The following is a 16104-nucleotide window of genomic DNA, read 5'->3' as shown; positions in this document are numbered from 1 at the left end:
GGGCTGGGCTGGGCTGGGCTTGCGGCGCGTCGCCGGCCGCCGCCGCACGGCCACCCCGCCCCCGGCCGCACGGCCACCTCCGGCCGGCCCCGAGCCCTCAGGGCGAGCGCTGGGCTGCGGGCGTCGCGCGCGTGGGGCAGCCCTGCAGGAGCCCGGGACTACAGCTCCCATCAGCCCCAGCCCTGGCCGAGGAAGCCGCGCTGTGGGCGAGCGCCCCTGCAGGGCGCCGCAAGGCTCGGCCGCCTTGCAAGGCGCAGGAGCCGGGGCTCAGGATACCCTCCTGGGGGAAGCCGCCCTCCCCTCAGCCTTCCCTGGGTGTTCAACTACAACTCCCATCCTCCCCAGCCGGCGGGGATGCAGTTGGGCAAAAGGTGGGGGGAGACCTCCTCGCCACCCAGCTCCTCGACCCAAAGGGCGTCCTCCAGGCCGAACTCCACCCCGGGTTCTCGCGGCCGCACTCCAGAGGCAGGCAGGGCTGAAGGCCGGAGGAGCCCGGCAGAAGCAAGCGGAAACCCCCTCCAGGTGGCAAAGAAGCCTTGGAAACGGCCTCTGGCCTTGCGCAGTTGGAGGACAGCCGCCCTCAAGCCGGGGCATCGTGGCTGGGGCGGCTTCCTGGGGACCTCGGGCAGCCTGGGAGCTGAGGCAAGAGCTCTTCCATTCCCGCTGCCTTTGCAAAGGCACCCTCTGCGGGCCTTTGCTCCTGCGCTGGCTTGAGCACCCCAGCAGCGACCTTGGCTGTGCCTTTGCCAGCTGAATAGAGGAACTTTGGTTCAGCCGCCTTGCCCGGATCCAGCACACCCAGGGCCGCTTTTGCAACTGTCCTCACTCCTGTGCAGGATCAGAGCTAGGGCAAAGAGGCTGCTGAGGGCCATGGGCTGTGCCTGCATTGGCACTCCTGCGAAGTCAATATAAATAGAGTAATTTGGTGGAAAGCTTCTCCCTGGCACTGGTGAACTGATAAGCCAAGCAAACACAAGCAGTTCCTTTCTTTTTCGCCTCTTCCGATGCAAATAGCACTCTCATTTAACTCCTGGCCTTCTGTTTACTTTATTATCAAACTAGTCCTGGACTTCATCCCATTTGGCTAAATATTCACAGCAACATGAAACAGAGCAAGTCAGATGGGATCTCCTGGGCCATCTAGTCTGACCCCAGGGCTCCAGCTGGCTCCACTCGTGTAATCCCCAACATATGGTTGTCCAACCTTTCCTCGAACACCCTCGCTGATGGGGCCTCCTGTTCAGCAGCAGCTGCATTGTTCTGGATGCACTCAGAAGGGTGAGCTGAAAATTCGGTGTCCCTATTTTGCTGAGGGCCGCCCTATTTCCTACCACGAGAGAGCACCCCTTTCCCATCACAGAGCCCCGTCACGTCTCTGCCAGCATCCCGTTTCTTAAAGAGGCCCATGAGATTCCTTTGGGTTGCCCACAAGCACTCGTGTCCGAAGGGAATTTCCCAGAGTCTGGGTGGCAAAGCTGCACAGAGGTTTGTGGGTGCCCCCTGCTAACACCCAATGATGGCTTTCCTTATACACACTCTTTGCTGCTTAGCTTTATGTCTTAGAAGCATGCGCAGAGTAGCAGAAGCCTGGAAAAAGGCCCCCACGAAGGCCTTCTAGTCAAGAATCAGCATGACTTCCAGCAAAGCTTTACCTAGAGCAGGGGTCGGCAACCTGTGGTTCCGGAGCCGCACGTGGCTCTTGAATCCCTCTGCTGCAGCTCTGTCGCTCAAAACACGCGCCGGCACAGCCGCCGATCTGCCACCGAGGCTCCGAGTTACAAAACATGAATAGGTGATGATGAGGCATCCACTCAGGAATGCCCCACTGGCTGGTTAAGGAAACTGCGACATTCCTCTGCTAGTGTGCAGGGAAAGAGTGGAACAAGCTTCCTGCACACTTTCATGTTACACAAAATGCTGCTGCAAGGATTCTCTTTGTCCCAGTGTCATCTCCTTCCTCTGAATGATAAAAGCTGCGCTTGGGACCTGTCACAATGCACAGCACTTGACTGTTTATCTGCTAATCAGTCACTAAACACACCTATATCTGCGACTTCCCCCGGCAGGCCAACCATGGATAAATCGAAGAAAAGTTTCTGAAGAAAACCAAACATTTAATGATATGTGGGGAGATTCATTTGCTTTTACTGCTGACGAACTTATGGGGTTTGCTGTTTAATGCATGCAGCCCTTTAGCACTGACTTTGACTCTTCAGGAAGCTATTCTCCTATTCAAAATATATGAAAGGAGTCCTACTAGTTTATAATGTAAGATTAAAAATAACAGGGTTTAGTGACTGAACAAGAGCTGCAGCTAAATCATAATGAAGACATATATAGCATAAAGGTAAAAAACAATATATGCAGTGTTATCTTAATTTTAGATGTCAAAAGGGTTTTGTGGCTCCTGGTGTTTTCTTTTGTGTGGGAAAGGGGTCCAAATGGCTCTTTGAGTGTTAAAGGTTGCAGACCCCTGACCTAGCATAAAAGGTACACCCCCCCACACACACACACAACTAGGAGGGGTGAAAACCACCCCAAACGCACGAGCAAGGCAGAGTTGCATTAATAACACTGCTGCTGCGCACGTCCAGGGAGACCGGCCACTCAGCTGGCAGTGGCTTGATGCCGCTTCTTTCCTTACCTCATCAGGAAGGTAATAAAATGCCTTCCAAGAGGTTTTTTCCCCCCTCTCTAACTGATGGGTGAGCATAAATGTTTATTGCTCTGGCATTAACGAGAAAGCAAAATAAGATTAACTCAAATGACTTCAGAGTCTGCCCCCCACATGTATTTTCTCTTTTGCTTTCTCTTTTTCCCTTTTCATTAGTCTATTTTGTATTATTTTTCTGCAGGAAAAAAAGGGGGGGGGGGAACACTGCTGCTGTCGTGGTGTGCCGTAAAGTTGTCTCCAGCTTAGGGCAACGCTGTGGATAAAACCTCTCCCAGGTGCCCCGTCCGTGAGTCCTGCACGTCCACGGCAGCGGCTTCCTTTATGGAGCCCAGTAGCTCCTGTTGGCCTTCCTTTTCTTCTCCAGGTTTTGGCTTCCCCCGTCATGGTGGTCTTCTCATTATTCATCTGAAGAACAACAGGCTGTTTTGCCATGTTTGCTCCTAGGCCCGATTCGATGCGGGACCCCTCACGGGTCGTTGTGTATCGCATGTTCCATGGCATCAGTGCACTTATCGTAAAGGTCACACAACAGCCTGAAATGCTTTCCTTTATCGCAGAAGCTGGTGAACCCGCTGCAACCAGGCTGGCTGCGGCTAACTTGAGATGGTCTGCGAAGTATCTTGAAGGCAGCTCTAGTGAGGAGTAACGGGACCATTTGGTCAGCACTGTCCTGGCCGGAGGGGGTGAAAGCAGAGATTGAGAGTGCTTCCGTGTACCAGCAGGAGCAGCCCCAACGAAGCCGTGCTTACTGGCAGGATACGCAGGGTACCGTGGTTTTCTGTGAGCCTCGACAGCCGCTTCCATGCCCTGCTGTCGCAGGGCCAGCCCACAAGAGAGCAGCTCCCAAACGCAGCTTCCCCTGGGCTGAGGTTGCCTAGTCCTTGGACACACGTCAAGGCGTGCACACGGAGAGCTGGCGTGGAGGCGAATGCACCGGACTGGGGACCCGAGAGATCTGGTTCTAGTCCTCACTTGGCCATAAAACACAGTGGGACACTGGCAGGTCACTCACTCTCTAACCTACCTCACAGGGTTGTTGTGTGGATAAATTGAGCTAGGTAAGCCACCTTGGCTTCTGTACGGGAGAGAACGAAGAGGATGTAAGTGCCAGGTCGTGACAGTACTGCCCTCGGGAAGGAAGTGTGTTCTCTCCCACCTCTCGTCTCCAGGAGACATTTGTGAGGGCAGTGCTGAGGGAGATGGGGAGGAAGCGGAAGGACTCCCCCTTTCTGCTGGGGGCTCTTCCATGTCTTCCTCCCCGCTGCCCCCTTCCATCTTTTGAGACTCGACGCCACTGAGCAGAGTTTTATTTTTTACTGACTGCGTGTGGGCTGTGCTGGGAGCCTTTGGGCCGAGCAGTTTAAATAACTGGTTTTCACATCTTTTATAACAATGCCTCTATTTCTTCATATCCAAGAAACTGAAGTCTTGGTATGAGGCATTGCATGCTTTAGAGTTGTTTTAAAGAGTAGCAAAAGAGTATTATTTATCAAGGGTTGGAACCAAACTTCGTAATTTGAAATGACGGTCCATGCATCACTGTAAACAGACATGCTTCAGAAGAAAGATAATAAAAGGATATGTGTAGATTGATTTTAGAATGTCCTGCTGTAGGATCACTGGGGTCTAAAAAGCACAGGACTAAATGCTGATTTTTCTTTAACTTGCCCAGCCTGTTGCCTTTTCGCTGATCCTCTGAGCCACAGCAGAGCTGCTGCGAGGGGAGCCTGCGGTCTGATAATGGGGAGCATCTTTTCCACGCACGCTGCTACAGGTAAGGCTAGAAAATCCCTTTCTGGAATGCTGCCCACCCATTTTACTTAAGCGGCATTTTAATTGTTATTATTATTGGATTTTATCTGGCCAGGGCGGCTTATTTTATATTGGTATTTGTATTTTTAACTTAATGTTTATATTTTTTTAAATTTAATGTTATAATTATTTTTTAACTTATTGTTGTAAGCCGCCCCGAGGCTTTGGCGAATGGGGAGGCATAAAAATGTTTTAATAAATAAATAAATTTGAGCCTCCTCCAAGTCTGAGAAAAGAAAAACACCTGCACAATGCACTTTCAGAAGCCTCTGTAGTGACACAGCCGTCCTCCCATGCAAGCTACGATTCCCCGCCGGTTCTTCCTTTCTGAAGGTTCTCTAGCTCTTAAGTCGCTTGCAGTACTTTTTCCAGCCCTGCAATGGCTTCTAAAAACTCACTGATTATACAGGCAGTCTTATTCCGAATCCATTTCCTAATAATTGTCAGCAAAGGAGTGGCATATGGTACACATTGGAGAACTCTGCACATTTCATACATGTTGTGATCGGCAACTTGCTTTAATGTTGTGCACTGGGCTTGGGGTTCGCATTTTTATTGCTTTCCATGTTTTACACTTTTATAAATGTCTCTCCAGTCAAAAGACAGCTTATGCTTTTAATAGTAGAAAGGTGCTAACCTGAATGCCTTTTTGAAACTGGCATGTGGATCCAGTTCAACGGGAAGCTTTGTAATGGCCACAGCCTCTTCCTACAGCCATCCTGATGTGCTTAAATTCCTTAAACTGTCATGGTCACCCCTACAAAACTTGGAAACCAGAGAGTCTGGCTCTAGATGTCTTACAAACCAGACACAGTGAGCGGCAGAACCGCACGCTGCCGCTTTCCCGAGCCAGCACTGCCCCCTGGCGTTTGTCTGCCCGTGAACCAGGGCTGTCTCTCTCCTCCCCACCCAGCCTGGGTGCAGATACGTTCGTCTGGCTTTTGATACAGCCCATGAAACATCTCTGTAATTCTATTTTTCACGCTTGCTTTTTTCAGCCAACGGTCCTCCCTGACAACCACCAGATGCCTTTGCTGCTCTCCAATGGACAGGGATGCTCAGGGCCGAGAGCTGCTTGTGCAGCACCATCTGTGTTCAAAGGACAGGGTCCCGAGGCTTCTTAACAGAAGAGCACCTTCCTCCAGGTCAGGCCCCTACACAACCGGGTCTCAGAGCTCCCCGAGAGACGTCGCTGCATTGCCTTCCTCACAGAAGAGCACCATCGCCTTCTGTGCCCCAAATTTCCACTTGCCAAAACTTGCCCAAGAATTGCACCGGAATGAAACAGCGGCTGCCCGTGTAGCAGCTGCACAGCAAAGGCATTCATGATAGCCACGAAGGCAACACCTCCCACCGGGAGGGGTGACGCTGCCCCATGGCCAAGCCAGTCCAGGTTCAAAGCCCGCTGCTCCAGGGTTCCTACCGCAGAGGGAAGGAAAACACCTTCTTGCCAGACTTGCAACGAACTTCGGTGCCAGGGAGTCGCAGAAGGAACGCAGAGTCCTCAAACCCATCCACAATCTCCTGGAAAGAAACGAGGAGGGGAGAAGTGAGCCAAGGAGTCTCGGAGGACAATGTGGTGGGAGCCCACAGCTTGTCCATCAGAGAGTGCCTTATAGTCCCTCTTTGGCCCAGGGACTCTGCTATCCTAAGGGTCATGCCCGGTCACAGGGGCAGCCTGGCTTTCCCGTGTGCCTCTCCTTGTGCCTGCTCTGTCTCTGCAGACCAGGACGGTGCACAGAGGGCTGTGAATGCCCCCCTCCCCAGAACTTCCCACTGAGAAAGGCTGCAAAGCAACAAGCTGTTGCTTTGAGGTGAAAGGGAATCCCAAAAGTGCAGAGAGCCAGGGGGCCTCCCCGAGACTTGAGCTTCTCTCCCAACATTCCTGGCTGGCCCAGGTGACCAGGGCTGGCAGAGGCTGGAGGCCACAACATCTTGCAGGTGGAAGGCTGGAGCAGCTGCTTCGTGAGCCGGAAGATGCCCCGAAACCTAGGCTCACTCCAGGCCTAGCAAAAGACATTCCAGCTGGTTACCTGGAGCTCCTGAAGACACCGGCCTCGGAGTTCTTTCGAGAGGTTCCCGACACACCACGCGAGGCTGAGATGGAACGATGGGTTCTGCACAGGAGCAAGGAAGACGCAGACACCCGGAATCAAGGCAAGCTGCACCAACTCAACGAGGCGCTGTTGCCCACCTGAGCCGCGTCCTTCCTTCCATAAAATGGGGCCTCCGGGCAAGGCCCACCATGATCTTGTTGTACTGACTGGCCTGCAGAATACCAGACCAAGACGCCAGAGAAGGCAGCCTCCAATGCTCCATCCAGAATCTCCAAAACCTTTGCCACTCTTGTGGGGTGGGGTGAGGCAAAGGCCAGGGCAAGAGTGCTGCTGAGCAAGCTAAACGCACCCTCCTCCACCCCTGCCACCCACACCTCTGGGCGGGATGCTTCCTAGGGAAAGCCGTCGTGTGGAACACACTCCTTCTGGAGAGCTGCTAGTCTGGCCTGCTTCAGAAGCACTCGGCGTTGTTCCAGCTGCCGGCCCAATGGCTGTCGTCGTGGCAGCAACGCACACGGAAGGGAGAGAAACACAGAAAGAGAAGAGGGAGGGAGGGAGGGAAAGAGAAAAGGATGGACGGACAGACAGAAGGAAGGAAATTGTGCTGCCACATTCCCCTGTGGCGAATTCTGCCTCTGGAAGATTGCTGGAAACGTCCTTTCCACATGGAATTCAGTGAAACAGTCATCCCAAAAACAGAATGGGGAATGTCACATTTTGCATATGGCTTTGGCTTTTTGAGGAAGAGGGGGCATAAAACTTTCAGAGGTAGATTTAAATATTGTACAATTTCGGCCTTTTTAAACCATATGCTGCTTCTCACATCCCTGAAGTGCCTTTTGCAGGCACTCTTCCCACCCACTCAACACACCAGGAAAACGGGAAGCCTCACCTCATAGAACGGGGTCAGGTTAAAATCCTCCATGACTCGGTCCACTTCAGAAACAAGATCCGAGAACTGAGAACTGCCAGAAGAAACCTCCAAGCCCACGAAGGTCCTGCGGGAAGAGCGCGAGCGAGAGCCTCAGAGCAGTTCTCTTTGTCCGTGAGTGAAGCAACCATGTTCGTAACGGTGTTGGCGTTCGGGAGGGAGGTGGCGAGAGCGTGGTGCCTCAAAGCGCTGCAAGCCCCAGGCTTGCCCCTTGGCCCTGGCGGCGACGGCAGCCTCCACCCACTCTGCCAAAGCCAACAGGAGGCAAGACAGAGGCCGCTGGCGCCTTCACTTGAATGCTGTGCAGACGTTGACGGCAGCAGAGAAAAGTCCGGAAGGGCGGCTGTGGGTGGTGGAGCCTGAAGAGCTCTGGGCACGGTTTACCGAGGGTCCAGCCCTTCTCTGCCTCCCATCTGCCAACCAGATCCTTGCAAATGAAGCAAGCATACAAAACCACTCCACCGGCATTTTTACTCCCAGGACACGATGCGTGGCTGCCCATGGCTCTCGGAGGAGCAAATCCGTAACCGTTCACCCACCTGGTTTTGGCCTCGTTGGTGTACACCTTCAAGTGGTCTGCTCTGCAAATGAACCTGAAATGGAGGAGAGCCCATCATCATCTGGGAAGATGCAAAAGAGAAACTGGAACGGAAACTGCCAGGGCAGGCGCACCAGTAACTGCTGCAGAGGCCGGGGCTTCCCCCCCAAAGAAGAGCAAAATGCCCCCCTTAAGGCCCCCCACTTACCGGCAGGAGCAGCTTCAAGCTACAACCGTGCAGCTCCTTTTGCTCCTTCGAGCACAACCCCTTTGCTTTTGCTTTCAGCCCAGCTCAGCTCTGGAATGCGGCAGGAAAGCCTCCCTAGCCTGGAAAGGGGGCCCTTCGGCCCTCACAGCTGGGCATCCGTGCTGATGTGGCCTGAGCCCAATCTATGGTCTTCAGCTGCTGACCTCCTCGATGCACCCTGAGAACTCTTGCCAATGCTGACCTTGCCTCAGGGCGGCAAACCCAGAAGGGCTCACCAAGGAATGCTTAGCCTTTCTGTTTCCTTGCCGGAAGGCAGCCACTTTTCCTTTAATTAAACTTTAAAAAAAAGTTTTCCAGCTCTCTCCCCTCTCCCACCACCGAGCCCCCACGTTCTGTATCAGAATTGAGGAGAAAAGCCTAAACATTGCTTCAGAAAGGGGCACCAGGAAAAGATCGCCATTCCAAAGGTTCAACCTCCTCCTGGCCTGAATGCCTTTTCCGCACTTCTGTGAGGTCCTTTTCCTGTCTCTTTGGCAGAACCAGAAAACGCCAGTGAAGATGTGCTCCCCACCCACCCATATGCCACAGAAACATTCCTTCTGCCCAGATCCAGGGAGCAATGCAGTGAAAACTTGCTTTTTGTATTTTTACATTCTGAGAGGAGGGATCAAAGCAGCACCAGAAGACTGTTGATCTGCAGGACTCGCTCTCCAGGAAGGCCTTCTGTGCTTCCTGTCAAGAGGGCATCCCGCCTTCTCTGTCTCTCCTTTCTCCACACGCTCGACGTATCTCCCAATCCAGGTAAGGCCGGGCACTCTTTGCACTGACTCCTGTTCTTCCTTCTAACTGCTCTGAAAGCCGGTTCATTCTTTTGTCTGCTAATAGTCCAAACATCTGTGCATCCCAGACAGACATGTAGCTTGGTGGCCCACTTCTCCCTGTGTACTTCCACTGGTGCTTTGCAACCGCTACGTCTGCTCCTTTCACGTCTTTGTGGGCTTTTTCCCTCTGGCTGCGTTCCCTCTGGCTCACTATGCTCCCGCTACATTACTTGGAAATTGATTCCTTCCTAGGTCTGTTTCATCGTTGCTTGTGAATTAAAACGGTTAAGTCCGCACATCTGGCAAGGAAGAGCCTGGAGGTCCCAGGAAACCTTACCTGTGGAAGGTGGCCAGGTGTTCTTTGAGGGACTGGACAAAAGGGTTTATCCAGTGATAGCGCAGGACCACGACTTGGGAGAGGCTGATGTGGAATTCTGACACTGCCGTCAGGGAAGGCACGTAGGTCCGAGCGTGCTGGAGGAGGAGCTGAAGCAGGTCCAGGAAATCCTCTTGCGCCTCATCTGCAGAGAGACGAAATGGGCAGAAGGAGGTAAAGTTAGGGGTGTGCACCAGGATAGGGTTACAGTTAGAAAAACGAGGTGTCCTGGTATGATTTTGATGTTTGGAATGTGTTTAGAATGGGCAGAAATGATGAGCTGTGCAGAAAAAGCTACTCAAGGAAGGCTTTTTCAAAATGGCCCTCCTTTCAGTGGAACTTTACCCCTATATTAGGGTTAGGGTTAGAAAAAAAGAGTTGCCCTGGTATGATTTTGATGGTTGGAATATGTTTAGAATCTGTGCTCAGCTGAGGCACACCCAGGTGGTCTTGGAGTCGCAGAGTCCTGGGCCTCAGCTCTCTACTACAAAATGGAAGTTACAGGGTAATTGGCAGGCTGATGAAGGAAAAAAGACCAGCATGTACTTTGCCCATTCAGAAGATACGCTTCGCCCTGGCCCAGCAGGGTATCCCCAAAGCCAGCAGCTGTGCTGCTGAGCAAACTATTTTTGCACACACTGAGAGGTAGCACAATAAGGCAACCGAAGGCCACAAGCCAAGAAGGGCTCCCGCTCGGATTATGCCCCTGCCCTTAACTCTTCGGGAGCCTCGGGCAAACCATCTCTTCCTGCTTGGCTTTCACTTGGATTATCTCTTCTCAAAGCGATACACAACCAAAACGCAGCTTTCTTTGGTATTTGAGCTCCACTCAATTTTGCAGTGTGGTTCTCCAGTTACGGCATATAAAGAGGGCAAGAGCTCATAAAGAAAACACTATTGTGGAAATATTTTAAAAATATTTTTAAAAATGCAAACATGCAGAAACAGGATGGAATGGACTTGAAATTAGAAAAATGAAAACTAAAATATGGATTTGTTCATTTCTAATTGTTGGACGCACAGGGTTGGTCCTTGTCCCTCTCCAAAGCTTTGGTTTTTGGCATTGTTGTGGCTTTTCATCGCTTTATGATTTATTGCTGCTGCAATGCTGGTGTTTTTGTTCTCTTTTTTCACTTAGAATTTCATTGTTTCATTGTTTATCTTAACCATTTTATTTTTGTTGTCAGCAACTCATTATTGTGTAAAAGTGCTACATAATTGTTTGATATTCGAGGATGTTGCTTTTTTATTCAGAAAGCGACAGTTTATGTTTATAGCTACATAGCATGGCCAGATGGACCGTGGGCTTGCCCTGCTCCGAGTGTGAAAAGGCTGCATGCAGCACACTTGCAGGAAATTCTCCCAGCACTGATTTTGTTTTTGCACTTGTACAGCAAAGCACTTAATGTGCAAGACTTGACTCTGGTGGATTTTTAGTTTATGCCATAAAAAAACAGCCCTGTGAGCTCTGGTTTTGTTGGTGGGAACAAAAGATGCTTCCAGATGGAAGGCTCCCAAGTGCTTCTCATTAGAAGGCCTGTTGTGGGTACTGAGCCTTTCTCTCTAATGGATTTTCTATGGTAAAAGAATAAATGGATGGAATAGTGGGAAAGTCCAGGGAGGCTGTGAATGGAAGATGACACTCCAGTGCCATGCAAAATTCTGTGAGTGAGGCAGGCGGCGGTGTTTTTAAAGCCTCATAAACTTTAACATGCTGTTATCATTTTGTGAGCTGTCTCGAGACCCATTTCAGGAAAAGGCAGGGTGAAAATGCTTTAAGTGCAGAAAGAAAGACACTTCCGTTAAAGATGCTCCGCCAGCTGCAGACAGATGTGAAAGAGCTGCTCCTGTCCAATGGAATGGCACTCCACCGCCACGCAGAACATGGAGCAGGAGGACGGGGAGGGGGCTGGACTCACAAGGCACGTAGACATGCGTCGCCCAGTTGCCTCGCTCGTGGGGGAAGCTTCGCAGGCGGCCACCATGCTTGCTGCTGTCGTCCACCACCGCCTCCGCCTCCTCCCGGTCTCTGAACATACTTAGTACACTGTCTGGCACGGGGAGTCGGGGCACTGTCGCACTGTGAGAGAGTCAGAAAGAGAGAGAGATTCCCCCTCTATTGATTCCTGAGAGCTTTGCTCACCCCTGTTCCCCGGGCATCGCACCCAAGCTGCAGACCCGCACGGCCACAGCAATGGGCTGCTGTAAAAAGCACGCAAGACTTTGGGATTAGATGCCGGTGATGGCAGTCAGTGAGGAAAAACTGTAAGCAGTGCAAGATACAGAGGAACTGAGATTTCGCCTGCCTGTAAGGTTGGGAAATAAGCAAGTCAGAGTTTCAGATTCTGAGCTCCCAACATCGGGGTTCTTTTCCTCTGGGAGCTTCTCGAGCCCAAAGACAGGTGCCGAAGCTTATCACAGAAATGAAGCTGGCAGCCAGTCCCACACGCCACATCCCGCACCCCACAAGACCTGGAAATAATACATGGCCTGGGAAAAGCGAAAGCTGCCCTCGCGCACAGCCAGCCCCAAAATGGGAAAGAGGCACGGGTGGGGAGGGCACGGGGCTTCAGGGAAACCGTGCACCGGAAAATTTGCCCATGGCGATTAGGGATCTTTGCAACGGGAAATCTACGCCGGGAAGCGTTCTGAGGCCCCAGAGAGTAATCTAAATTCGCCTATTTATGTGGTCTAAGAACGAAAAGGGACCAGGTTAACTTTCCGTTGCAACACAGCACAAGACTTCGACTTGAAATATCCGGGAAGCCGCAAAGCACGCGCAGCCCCGCCCGGCCGGACTCCCGTCGTGCCCAGCCCGCGCAGCCCGCGGGGCATCATGGGAGCCGTAGTCCGACCCGCCCGGGGAGCGTCGGCGAGCGGAAGGGAAGGGCCGGCGGAACCCACCTGGCGCGCGGAGGGCCGGGCGGGGCGCCCGCGCCATCGTCCGGCCGAGCGGCCCCCGCGTCCCCGGGCGAGGAGCGGCCACCCTCGTCCTCCGAGCCGGAGCTGCTGTAGCTCACCAGCGGAGCCCCGCTCATGGCCGCCGCGCACGGAGGGGGAGGGGGAGGGGGAGGCGGCGGGGCGCGTGCGCAGAAGGGCCGCTCCTGGCGGCGAAGGCGGGGCTGCGCAGACGCACTCAGGTAGAGCGGCCGCCCAGGAGGCTTCCTCCGATCTCGTGGCGGAAGGGAGGGGTGCTTTGGGATGCCCCCGACCCCGGTCTCGGCTGGGGATGATGGGAGTCGCGGCTGGGGAGGGCCTGGCCGGCTGAAGGGCTTCGTGGTCTGGCGGAGGGACCCGGGGGCGCCGCGGTCAGCGCGCTCCCCCGGCGCGGAACAGCCGGCTGGGACAGGCGGGCGGGCCGGCAGAGCCGCGTGTCCCGCCTGCGGCCCGGCGCCCCCGGCCCGGGGCTCGCAGCACGCCCGGGCGCGCTGGGCGCCTCTCCTGGAAGCCCCACGGCGGGTCCACGGTCCTGGGGCGGCCAGCCCGCTTCCAGTCCAGTGGGCGCCCCGGCTCCTGCAGCGGAGCGCCTTGGCCCGGTGGCGCAGCCAGCGCGGGATCCTAAGAGGGCTTCCGCGGAACGCAGCGGCGCCGTCGGCCTCGGGAGAGGCTCCTTCCAGCGCCTCCACGGCGGAGCTGCCCACGGGTCTGGCCCTGGTTCCAGCCTGCCTTGCAGGCGGATCAGCCCCAGGCGACTTGGGGCCAGGATACGAGAAAGCCGCCCTGCCCCGGATCAGCCTGTCCTCAGATCGGGGGCTGCCGGGTGGTCCTCCTTAGCCCACCCGGTGTGAAGCCTTCCTGCTCTCTGTGGAGTGCTCGGTAGGCTCCAGAGGGACTTTGTTTCTAGTTTCTGTTAAAGATGCAGTTATTTAGACGAAACTTCCCTGGGTGAAAGCCCAAGCACAATTTTATTGGTGCAATTTGATTTAAATTATCCTTACTGTTTTGTGTTTTGACATTTAAAAAAAACACTGCTCAACACTCAGGATTTTTTCTCAGATGCAAAGTGGTTTGTAATTATTACAAATAGATGCCTATAAAATAGATGCTATAAAACTGTTTAATCATAGAATAGCAGAGTGGGAAGGGCCCAGAGGGTCATTGGGTCCAAACCCCTACAGGGTGCAGGCTCCAGTCAATCACCCCTCCAGTGGCTGTCCAGCTGCATCTTAAATACATCCTAAGTGTCTACCCTTTCCCAGGGCACTGGTTCCATGGTTCTCCTGCTCTTAACAGCCAGGGTTTTTTTTCCTGATGTCCAGCCTAAACCTGCCTTCCTGGAACTTGACCCTGTTATTCTGTATCCTCCACTCTGGGATGCTTGGGAAGAGATCTGGCCTTCCTGTTTGTGGCAGCCTTTCAAGTACTTGTAGAGTGCTATCATATCCCCTCTCGGTCTTCTCTTCATGAAACTAAGCATCCCCAAATTCTTTCCATCCCTTCTTACAGGGCTTTCCCCCTAGTCTCTGGATCATGCTTGCTGCGCTCTGAACCCTTTTCGGCTTGTTTGCATCTTTCTTAAACTGTGGTGCCCAGGACTGGACACAGTACCCCAGTTAACCTGGTGAAATAGCTGTTCATGTGACTCTCTTTTATACTTAAAATGGTTAGGATTTTTTTCCCCAGCATTTTTAAATCACTCTAAATTGGGGGTTGGGGAATCCATTTTTACTCAAAAGTCCACCAGTGCTAGAAAACAGGGAAGTGGAGAAGAGCTGGAGAAATGGAGATGCAAGTTGAATCTGAGGTTTCGTGGTTTCCTTGACCAAGCCCAAGAGTGCTTCATTCAGAACTGCCCTCTCTTCCACAGCTCCTCTGCCACAAACAAACAGTTGGATCACCATCTCTCCCCCATCAAGCCCAAATGAGAACTCCAGAGAGACAACGGCAGTACAGTGCCTCCGCACTGCAGCCAGGGAAGTGTGACACACAGTTTCACATCCATTAATTTCCTTGTGCAAAATTAACTCTGTGGGGAAACCCAGATTTAAAGCTCAGCAAGAAAATGCTTCTTTGGTGGATTTGGATGGACAGGGTGATTCTCACCTTGGATGATGACGTTCCGCTATTCTCCTTTTCATGTGAAATAAGGTTTGCTAGCTACGGCTGACTGGCAATCCGGGCAATCGAAACACCCCTTAAAAGCTGGGCTCAGCTTCACTGCCCCATGATCCTTGTTCTAAATGTCTGTTCTTGGTGAAGAAATACGACACCTCGGGTCTTGGCCAGAAAAGGAACAGTGCAGTGGAGTATCCTATTCTGGCGCAGTCAGAGAGTCTTACGGCTGGTTTTGGTATGCTGAAATCAGTTGCTGAGGAAGGTCGCTGACCTGCCAAGCCCATTATGATCTGGCCTGGCCTGGCCTGGCCTGGCCTGGCCGTGGCGTTTTCGGATATTGAGATCGGATCACTTCAAAAGCAAGGGAGGGCTGGAGGTGCGTTTTCTGCACGCCTCGCGCATAACGGGGCCCTGTGGCCCCTGCATCCCCGTGCAGCAGCGCCACCCGCAAGCCTCTCTCCGCACTGTGTGCTTTTAATTCTGTGTGGTTTTGATTTAGGGGCAAAGACCAGTTCTCTGCCTGTTTTTCCACCAGTGGTGCCTCTCCTGGGAGTCATTTTGTGAGCGTCACTGCTGACCAGTCAATACCCAGCGCCTCCGTGTCTGGGGCTGGAGCGCTTCCCGTGCGGTACCCCCTGAAAAGGCCAACCGGGGGGCCCAGCGGCAGGCCGCGCTCTGCGGGGGGAGTCCGGCAAGCTGGCCTCTTGGGGGGCGATCTTTAGGCAGTCTGAAAAGAGATTTGGCAGCAACTTCCGGGAAATGTCCCGTTCCGTGGGATCGAGTCGCTGCGCGATTTCCGCCTATTCTTCCCTCGTGGGGGGCGCGGGAACGAGGCCCCCCCCCCCGGCGCCTCCCAGCACGGGAGCATTTCCCAAGCAGGCGTGCGGCGCCTTGCGTTGAACTCGGTGGAACTTCGCGAGCGGGCCGCAGGTGCCGCGGCAGGCAGCACTACAACGCCCATCATTGCCAGCCAGGCTGATGGGCGTGGCAGTCCGATCTCCCCGCGCAGCGACTGGCCGGCCGGAGTGACGGGCGCGCAGCCGGACCAGCGCCGGGGGGAGCCGCCCGCGCGTCACGGCGGGGAGCGGCCGCGCCGGCCCCGCCCCTCCGCAGTCTCCTCCGGCGAGCAGTTCTCCGCGCGGTCCGGCAGAGGGCGGCCCCGATCCTGCGATCGCGCCTCTTGCTCCCCGCCCCGCCCCGCCCCGCGCCGCCCCGCGCTCAGCCGCGCCCCTGCCCCTCCAGCCGCCCGAGCCTCCGCTGGTCTCTCCCGCCGCGCCGGGCGCTGCGCGCTACGCGAGGCCGGGGATCGCACGGGGGGCAGGCCGCGAGAGCTGCTCGAGCCGCTGCAGGTAGGAGGAAGCGTGGCGCGGGGATCGGCCCCGCTGCCCCGGGCTGGGCGGCTGCGACGCGCCTCCATCGCAGCGGGCCGGGCTGGGCCTCCCGACCGGGCGAAGGCCTCGCAGGCGCCCGCGGGCGGGGAAGACGCGCCCCCCCCCCCCGGCCCGCGCCCGCCCGTGTCCGTAGGGCGGTCCGGCGCGGCTCCCCCCGGCCGTCGTGCCCCTGCGGAGGCTGCCGGCGGCTGCGCGGGGCCCCGGACGGGCCCGGAGCCGGGAGCGGCCCTCCTCCGCCGCG

The 16104-nt window shown here is 54.6% G+C and overlaps 2 protein-coding genes across 4 annotated transcripts in view; one reads left to right on the top strand and one right to left on the bottom strand.

Moving 5' to 3' along the window:
• Nucleotides 1-5023: 5023 nt before the first annotated feature.
• On the bottom strand, nucleotides 5024-14785 carry USB1 (U6 snRNA biogenesis phosphodiesterase 1). 2 transcript variants are annotated; one of them, XM_044434249.1, is made up of 7 exons: nucleotides 14461-14785; nucleotides 11337-11497; nucleotides 9379-9562; nucleotides 8014-8067; nucleotides 7436-7541; nucleotides 6520-6603; nucleotides 5024-6010 (listed from the first exon to the last, which is right to left on the bottom strand). In XM_044434249.1, exons 1-7 carry the CDS (start codon nucleotides 14493-14495, stop codon nucleotides 5906-5908), a joined length of 729 nt encoding a protein of 242 aa, XP_044290184.1. In that variant the 5' UTR covers nucleotides 14496-14785; the 3' UTR covers nucleotides 5024-5905. The 2 variants fall into 2 exon arrangements, with proteins under 2 accessions (XP_044290184.1, XP_044290183.1); XM_044434248.1 differs by lacking the exon at nucleotides 14461-14785 and adding an exon at nucleotides 12322-12455.
• A 975-nt stretch (nucleotides 14786-15760) lies between these two features.
• ZNF319 (zinc finger protein 319) overlaps nucleotides 15761-16104 on the top strand; it is an 8749-nt gene continuing 8405 nt past the window's right edge. Inside the window, exon 1 of one of the 2 annotated variants that reach the window (XM_044434309.1) lies at nucleotides 15761-15821. The gene's annotated coding sequence lies outside the window, so the exon portion shown is untranslated. The remainder of the gene's footprint in view (nucleotides 15822-16104) is intronic. The other variant, XM_044434308.1, reaches the window with a different exon arrangement.

The sequence above is a fragment of the Varanus komodoensis genome, unplaced genomic scaffold (genome assembly GCF_004798865.1).
Source record: "Varanus komodoensis strain SLA01 unplaced genomic scaffold, ASM479886v1 scaffold27, whole genome shotgun sequence".
NCBI lineage: Eukaryota > Metazoa > Chordata > Lepidosauria > Squamata > Varanidae > Varanus > Varanus komodoensis.
The sequence above is the reverse complement of the archived record's forward strand: the minus strand, read 5'-3'. Positions and strand labels throughout refer to the sequence as shown.

Coding starts and splice junctions, on each gene's coding strand:
- USB1 (XM_044434248.1), bottom strand. CDS start 12,455: ATGAGCGGGGCTCCGCTGGTGAGCTACAGCAGCTCCGGCTCGGAGGAC. Junction 9,563..11,336: donor GACGCATGTCTACGTGCCTT/GTGAGTCCAGCC, acceptor GTCTCTCTGCAG/ATGAGGCGCAAGAGGATTTC. Junction 6,604..7,435: donor ACCTGACCCCGTTCTATGAG/GTGAGGCTTCCC, acceptor GCTCCTGTGCAG/AACCCATCGTTCCATCTCAG.